The sequence below is a fragment of the Panulirus ornatus genome, chromosome 33 (assembly GCF_036320965.1).
Source record: "Panulirus ornatus isolate Po-2019 chromosome 33, ASM3632096v1, whole genome shotgun sequence".
Lineage (NCBI taxonomy): Eukaryota > Metazoa > Arthropoda > Malacostraca > Decapoda > Palinuridae > Panulirus > Panulirus ornatus.
This window is the reverse complement of record NC_092256.1, coordinates 18,006,518-18,015,636: the sequence shown is the minus strand read 5'-3', so window position 1 is coordinate 18,015,636 and position 9,119 is coordinate 18,006,518. Positions and strand designations below refer to the sequence as shown.

General features: G+C 38.6%; 1 protein-coding gene across 1 annotated transcript in view; it reads right to left on the bottom strand.

The window, feature by feature from the left end:
- Positions 1 to 170: 170 nt before the first annotated feature.
- Positions 171 to 9,119, bottom strand: part of Hsc70-5 (Heat shock protein 70 cognate 5) — a 31,356-nt gene continuing 22,407 nt past the window's right edge. The window contains exons 10-14 of the mRNA XM_071681733.1: positions 8,818 to 9,045; positions 6,819 to 7,041; positions 4,120 to 4,307; positions 3,313 to 3,453; positions 171 to 656 (exon numbers count right to left, since the gene is read on the bottom strand). Of these exons, the coding sequence (XP_071537834.1) occupies positions 585 to 656; positions 3,313 to 3,453; positions 4,120 to 4,307; positions 6,819 to 7,041; positions 8,818 to 9,045 (852 nt within the window). The 3' untranslated portion in view covers positions 171 to 584. The remainder of the gene's footprint in view (positions 657 to 3,312; positions 3,454 to 4,119; positions 4,308 to 6,818; positions 7,042 to 8,817; positions 9,046 to 9,119) is intronic.

The window sequence follows — 9,119 nt, the reverse complement described above, 5'->3', positions numbered from 1 at the left end:
GTTATTGCCTCATTATAATAACCAATAAGGCACTGTAAGCAATCACCAGCTTACTTCTGAGGGCATCAAAACAAACACACTAGGTCAAGTATCCTCAATGTTTCAAAAATGTTCTGCAAGGCTCTCCTTTCAAAAATATTTCCTGGAAATGGACAGAGGATGCAACTATACATGAAATAAAAAATCTTTATTGATAACATTATATATATACATTATGTAATCCTCCAAATTTATACAAAATTATAACATAACCTTAAATTACTATATAGACATCTATACCGGAATATGGATGTACATACAAATGTTTGCACAAACATTCAATTTGATGTACTCTCCTTATCAGTCATTAAATCATTTATACAGTCACATGTGGCCACCTTCAAATATACAAGTTCTATGAGAACACTGCTTATCAGATGCATACAGCACAATACCATCATCAGTGATGGGTTTTGGGGGATATCCAGCTTGCAAGTTAACTCTTCCATTTACAACTGCTGCCTTACCCGAACCAAGCCCTTCACTAAAAATCAGTAACCAGCCATTATTCATCTGTTCTGTACACTAAAACCTAACTGGATACCTCACTGCTGACCCTCTCCTTCCTTCTTGTCCTTTTCACCACTGGATGATCCACTTTCCCTTTCTGAGGCCATCTGAAACAAAATTTTACTATATAGGATACTTATAAACTATTGCATATCTCATAACCAAATGCAGCTTATGGAGACAAATTGGTCATAAAATTCCTAACTTTGTCATTTCATGTCTTCAAATCCTTATTGCAACACTCTTGACCTTAATAAATTCTTTGTTGAAATATTGCACAGCAGGTCAGATCCAAAAATCCCACTATCACAAATGGAATTTTTTTTCATACATATTTGCCTTTCCTGTGTTTGTGAATTAGTGCTATGGATAGAGTACTGAGCTTTCGAAGGAATATCCTCCTTAGCCCCCTTCTCTGTTCCTTCTTTTGGAAAATTAAAAAGAGAGAGGGAAGGATTTCCAGCCCCCCTGCTCCCTCCCCTTTTACGGAATATGAGGGAAGTATTCGTTCTCCCCTATCCCAGGGATGTCTTCCAAATGGGAAGATAGAATAGGAAACAAAAGTAACAGATGGTACTTATAAAGTACTACAACTACTTTTGCACTGGTCAAAGACATTACACTGTGCCCTACTTTTTACAAATGACACTAAGTCACAATGTACTCCGAAATATTCTAGCTCTTTATATCACAACAAGCATGAGGGTGGTGGGGATGCCGGTGCTCATAATGCAATCCCTGTAAAATCACCGATTATATTGTTTTTTCAAGGCTTCTTCACTTTCTTACCAAATGATACATATCATTACTTCCTCCTCAACTTACGCCACCTTCCAGTCCATTCATTTTCTATGGGGTCACAGCATACTCATGATCTGTCAGGTTGACTGATGTGCATCTATAATGGCAACTATATGGACTGTGAGGGATGGAGTTTTTTCCATAAACTGCTGGAACTATACGGATTGTGAGGGATACATTTTTTTCCTTAAATGCCTGGCAGAAGAAACCTCTTAACCCTAAGAGAAATTTCTCTAAAAAAAAGAAAAAAAAGCCAGTTTCTGTTGTGTATGCTATCCATCACTTAGCACGTCAAAATTCTAAATCATCAGTAACCACTGTTTCACAACTTTCCATATCTTACATATACATATACTTCATGTCTGTGAGGCCTGCACACTCAAATCAATTATCAAAAAAATATTCATGAAGTATCATATGACTGCTAAAACATCACCTCATGTCACATAAACTAATATATATTCAGGTTGGCTCTACTAATACTAAGTTACCTTTTTCTTTTCATAAAAACTTGAGAGTTCCTCCTTTTGGAGAAACACTTCATATGACATTCTGGTCAACTCTAAGCATACAAGTTAAATTTTCTTAAGTAAGTAGCCAACAACAAGGGAGGTATATTACCAGTACTACCCGCCTGAGCATCAGGAAGGTTAATGACAGCTGTGTAGCAAGCGAGCACTTCTGTCTGCCTCATCCATACGTGGATTGCTGGCATTCTGTGCACAATCATACAATCCCTCAATGTCACACATTACATTTGACAACACTTAACTCCCACAGGTCATTCTTCACAACTCTAGATTTCCCTGTGGTGAGTGGTATGTGCCAGCCATGCCTTTTGGCAAATTGGTAAGAGCAACAAATGGGAGTAGTAGGTTGGAACATTTAGGGAAGGACTTTTAAGCAGAAACATTAAGTAGAATTAGTAGGTACGAACATTAGGTAGTAGTAGTCAGTAGGAACATTAGGTAGGAGCCTTTGAAAACACTGCAGCAGAGCTGCCCTCTGCCAGTGGCCTGTTAAGGGTGAAGCACTAAAGGGTTAGTGGCACTGGATTCACTAGTTATGGAGCGAGTATTGCTGTGGCCACCCGACAGAGGGAGTTCCAGAAGGTAACAGGCTTCACTAGATATATAGATAGATTCCAATTCATTCTATTCCTTGCATGTTGTTCACCCTCCTATTTCAAGCCCTGATCACTCAAAATATTCTTTACTCCATCCTTCCACCTTCAACTTGGTTTCCTGCTTCTTCTTCCCTCCACCTGACACTTACATCCTCTATGTCATCTTTCCTCACTCATTCTCTCCATGTGTCCAAACCATTTCAACACACCCTCTTCTGCTATCTCAACCACACTCTTTTTATTCCCACAAATCTCCCTTAGCCTTTCATTACTTACTTGATCAAATCACCTTACCACACACTGTCCTCAAACATTTCATTTCCAACACATCCACCCTCGAAACCATATAACATTGTTGGAACCACTATTCCTTCAAACATAACGTTCTCGCCTTCCACACATTCTTCAATGCTCCTAAAACCTTTCTCTTATGAACTACTAGTTAACCATCTGCTGTAAATGTGGTGGACAGTGTTTGACATTAAGATGTGACAAGGTAATGAATACCATCTACAAGCACCCAGAAAAGCTTAAAATTTTAGTGAAATTTTATAAGGGAATGAAAATTCTGCCTAGATTAATGCCACCAGCACCTTGCTCTGCATCTTTCTAAAGTTTTAATCAGTATTTGCATGCCATGCAGGTATGCAAATGGCTGGAAAATCCAATTCCCTAAGGTAAACTGCTATGCGGCTACTCTTCTAACAATTTTGCTAGGATTATAAATCTGACCTAAAGGTAATGGACAATGCCAAGCACCTTTATAAGATTCATTGAAAAATGTCAAAATATGCTGGAAAAATACTCATTACATCTATAATATTCAAAACATGTACCTTCTTATATGCCATTTCAAACAGCTTTAGAGATGCCTGTTGAAGTTCACTAACTTGTTTCTTGATTTCTTCAGGATCTGCAGTATCTTTGCTTGCCAAAAGATCCTTCACCTTAGTAATCTGATCCTTCAGTTTTGAACTCTGTCAGTCAAAAAGGCCAAGTTAATTGCTTTCTATTTTTTATTCATCAAAATCAAGTCTGGAATACTATTTTCCAAACAAAACAAAAAAACAAATCGCAATATTCCATACATGATATCACTAAGTGATAAAGGCCAGTTCACACAACCTTGTTCTTCCACCAACTTTATAGACAAAACAAAAGTATGTAAAGTGACTCTGGGAAAGTTATTTCCAACAAAAACATCCAAATTACAAGAAAACAATGAAATTTCCTTTGTACCTATTTTCATATCCCTATTCATACTTTCTCAGTCACCTACCCCTTAATGCATTAAAATAAATTACCTTACGACTCGTTCACAACTTGAGATGCAATTCATATCTGACTACTCCTATGCCAGCAACAGAGGAAACACTAAAATGTTTTAATACTTATGTTTCCTTTTCTTTCACACTATTCGCCATTTCCCGCATTAGCAAGGTAGCGTTAAGAACAGAGGACTGGGCCTCTGAGGGAATATGTATGTATGGCAAGTAAAACAAAAGTTAGCTCAAGAATATGGAAGAAAATTAATCTCTGTATTACTACCAAGAGTTAATGTTAGGTAACCAAGTACGTTGCTGCCACTTAACTCCTCTGCAGAGTGATAATATTTGGTAACAAAATATGTTGCTGTTACTTACCTCCTCTGCAGGAAGTTGATCCTTGAATTCTTCCATCTTGCTTTCTGTATCATGAATGATGCCCTCACCCTGATTAATTGCCTCAACCACTTCTTTTCTCTTTTTATCTTCTTCTGCATATTCCTCAGCTTTCTTGACCATATTTTCAATCTCTTCTTTGCTTAGACCACCAGATGACTGAATTACGACTGAGAAAGTAAAATTCAATTACAATATAATCCCAAATAAAAATATTAAATTATGGTAGGGTCACCTGGGGTGGGTAACATGCAAGTACAAGTGTTTGCACGAGATACAGTGAACTGGAACAATGTGGTATGCAAGGGTTGATCTGCTGTCAATGGACTGAACCAAGGGATATGAAATGTCTTAGGGGGAAACCAAGGAAACCAATGTTATAATACATGTCATTATAAACTTACTGCTTACATGCTGATTGCAAGATGACAATCCTTAACAGAGAACTGAAGACAAGTTCATCTAAATAAACCACATTGGAAGAGGATAAGGCCAGGAGTTATTTGAACATAACTTGTCAGTTATTTCTTTTATAACCAAAACTCATTTACAGTAACTCAATCTGCATGATGTATTAATATTATTCAGCCATATTACCTGGACCTAATACAGCTATCATTTCACATCCACACAAAGGAATCGAGAAAGAATTCCATAATGAAAGATTCTGGCAATATAAAAAAATCTTTCAATTATGATTATGCCATTCCCATTCTAATGGGGTGGACCCAGAACAAAGAGCCTCCAAAAATAAAAATAAAAAAAATTTCCCAATCCAAGCCCAGAGTGTTGAAGTGAACAAGTCTTATCCCTTACTGTTAACTCCACAATGAGCATTTTCAAGATCAATAACTGCAGCATACACTTTTTTTCTTTAATTTTCTTTGTCTGTTTCCTGGAGCAACCTCGTTGACATGGGAAACAGTGATCAACAATATATAAATAAGGGCAAAAAACTTTACCAATACCCTCAATGCCTTCTTAATCCCACATACTTTTCAGATTATTAACATATGATACATGCAGGGATATGCATACACACAAACATATGTATAAGCTTAAGCACATATACATCTTTTTTCTTTCATACTATTCGCCATTGCATGCCATGTAATAAACCTCTCAGATATTTACATGTGAGCTGTCATAAGAAAAAAGGGAAGGCTAGATGGATTCTTTATATCTGGCTGGACTGCTGAAAAAATTAAACACTGCATAGGATGAGGAAACTGGATCACCAAGCAAGAATAAAGGGAAAACTTCTTCAATGGAGGGAAGATTATCAAAGTTGATGGGTACAAATGACATATCTGAGAAGCTTTCTACAAACGGATTTAAGTCACCGACAGAATGCCAAAGGATTCAATTCTTGGACCATTACTTTTCCAGGTCTATGTAAACGACTTTGGACTCCTACTTGAATACAGCTGCAGATGACGTGAACTTCATCTGGGAAGTGAATAGCATGGAGGATTTCATTACCTTACAAGGGGAACTTTACAAACTGTCCAGTAATAAGAATGGGATGGAGTGAAAGAAGACCTTGATATGATAATCAACTAGCAGAAAACAAGCTGCAGGAATCTGTGTTGTGAAGAAGACTTGGCCTGATCTACCCTAAAATGCAGCCCAAGTCCCATCTCTGGGGAATAGTTTACGAGACCAATTGTCTGCATATAAATACTATAAATCTGCATGTGTATGTATATACATGTGTATGGGAGTGGGTTGGGCCATTTCTTTCGTCTGTTTCCTTGCGGTACCCCGTAAACGTGGGAGACAGCGACAAAGCAAAATAAATGAACAATAAATAAAATCTGCATGTAGCATTCATGGATCTGAAGGCATATGATAAGGGTTGACAGAGATGATTTGTGGAAGGTATTAAGAGTATATGGTGTGGGAGTTGCTAGAAGCAGTGAAAAGTTTTTACCAAGGATGTAAGCCATGTGTACGAGTAGGAAGAGTGGAAAGTAACTGGTTCTGAGTGAATGTTGGTTTGTGGCAGGGGTGCGTGATATCTCCATGGTTGTTTAATATGTTTATGGATGGGGTAGTTAGGGAGGTAAATGAGAGTTTTAGATAGAAGGGGAAGTATGCAGTCTGTTGTGGATGAGAGGGCTTGGGAAGCTAGTCATTTGTTGTTTGCTGATGATACAGCGCTGGTGGCTGATTTGGGCAAGAAACTGCAAAATTTCCTGGACACAGGAATGGATGAAGGCAGCAAGTATGAATATGTACATGTCTATATAAGTACAAGTACATGTCTGTGTATGTATATGTATGTATACGTTGAAAAGTATAGGTATGTATCCATGTGGGCATTTATGTATATACATGTGTAAGTTGGGCCATTTTAGTCCGTTGCCGTGCGCGTCCTTGCTAAAGTGAGAGATGGCATATTTTAAGCCTGGAGCTTAAAATATGCCCAACTATGAAGAGAAGAGTGAAAGGTGATCTAATCAAAACTTTTAAGTTTTAAAAGAGACAAGGAGAGTGAACACTTCTTTCTGAGATGTAGTGATAGAACTAAAGAGCATAACATGAAATTAAGCATAAAACTTGTTAAAAATCATGTATGGAACTACTTTTACAACATTTCAGGTGGGAAATCAAATTCACTGACAGACATAAGTAATGCAAAAAAGTAAACATACACTATCATTAGCTACAGTACTTACTCTGTTGCTCCTTGCCAGTGCCCTTGTCTCTTGCAGAAACATGAACAATGCCATTTGCATCAATATCAAAGGTAACCTCAATCTGTGGAACACCTCGGGGTGCAGGTGGAATGCCCACTAAACTGAACTGGCCAAGAATCTTATTATCTGCTGCCATTTCTCTCTCACCCTGATGCACCTTTATCTCAACTTGGGTCTGACCATCAGCTGCTGTTGAGAAAACCTGCAAAATAGCCCATTCAAAATCCATTATTCACATTCAACATGAAAGTAACACACAAACTTCAGTTTCCTGTGTGAGAAATATCATGACAAAACCACTAAGAGGGTAATATAAACCTCTTAGAAAACTTTATTCAAAATCTACACTTGTTTGCTGTTTCCTGCATTAGCAAAGTTGTACTAAGAACAGATGATGAAAAGCCACATTCACTCCCATCAATTCTTAAGGTGTCATGTGTATTGCATTGCTACCACAGTCACCTAACCACAATCAGACTTCACAGACTTTTTTTGGTTTATCCTAGCTGCTTAATATGCCCTAGTTCAGTCCCCTGACAGCATATTGCTCCTTGTTTTTCCCTGTCACTCCAATTCACTCTATCCTATGCATATCTTTAACCCTTCAGCATGATCAGGCCTAGAGCACTCAAGTCTTTTTTCAATCCATCTCTCCATCTCCAATTTTGACTCCCCTTCTTGTCTCCTCCAATACCGTCACATATATCCACTTTGTCAACTATTCACCCACTCTCTCCATTTATCCAAACCATTTCAGCAAACACACTTTAGCTCTCCTGACCAAATTCTTATTACCACACCTCTCTCTTGCTTTCTTATTACTTAATCAACCTGCCTCACACTATATATTGTCCTCCTCAAACATATCTATATACCAAGTTAAATTCTGTAACAAATTTAGGTTTCCACTAAAAAAGTCATGTATCTAACATTCTACTCATTGCAAGGGAGTCCATCATTTCCCTTCTACTGGATGTAGTGCCACCTTGGAGCAACTGGATAACACCAGGACCCTTTCTTAAGAGAGATGGCTCAAAGTAATTATACACAAAGGGGAGAAAGAATACAGCACACATTTCCTATGTTTTGTAGATGGCACTTGAGAGGGGTAGAAGCTGGGAGCTGGATATCATCCTCTCCTATAATACTTTCTAAAAAAGAGGAGGAAAGTGATTATTTTTCCCTCTAAGGCACAGACACCTCTTCTGAAAGCTACTTTGTTCATGTGATTAATAGCAAATGTATGAAACAGAGAAACAATTCTTAGCACTTTGAAAGACTAGCACTTAATTTTGATCTCAAATATCCCTGGGGATAGGGGATTAAGAATACTTCCCACGTATTCCCTGCATTCGTAGAAGGCGACTAAAAGGGGAGGGAGCGGGGGGCTGGAAATCCTCCCCTCTCTTTTTTTTTTTTTTTTTTTTTTTTTATACTTTGTCGCTGTCTCCCGCGTTTGCGAGGTAGCGCAAGGAAACAGACGAAAGAAATGGCCCAACCCCCCCCCCCATACACATGTACATACACACGTCCACACACGCAAATATACATACCTACACAGCTTTCCATGGTTTACCCCAGACGCTTCACATGCCTTGATTCACTCCACTGACAGCACGTCAACCCCTGTATACCACATCGCTCCAATTCACTCTATTCCTTGCCCTCCTTTCACCCTCCTGCATGTTCAGGCCCCGATCACACAAAATCTTTTTCACTCCATCTTTCCACCTCCAATTTGGTCTCCCTCTTCTCCTCGTTTTTTTTTTTAATTTTCCAAAAGAAGGAACAGAGAATTGGGCCAGGTGAGGGTATTCCCTCAAAGGCCCAGTCCTCTGTTCTTAACGCTACCTCGCTAATGCGGGAAATGGCGAATAGTTTGGAAAAAAAAAAAAAAAATATAACAGCGAACTCCACACCCCCTCTATGCAATTAAAGTTGCCTTTCCAGAAGCTTTCTAAAAAACTATTCAACTCACCTGTGATTTACGTGTAGGTATGGTAGTGTTCCTGTTTATGAGCTTTGTCATAACACCTCCCAAGGTCTCAATGCCCAGGGAAAGAGGTGTTACATCAAGGAGTAGCACATCTGTCACATCACCTGCTAACACACCACCTTGGATAGCTGCACCAACTGCAACGGCTTCATCGGGATTGACAGATTTGCTTGGTGAGCGACCAAAAATTTCTTGCACTAATGACTGAACCTGTGACGGAATACAAACATAAGAAAGACATGTCTTACAATATCACTGTCAGCATATTACTTACACCACTGGTA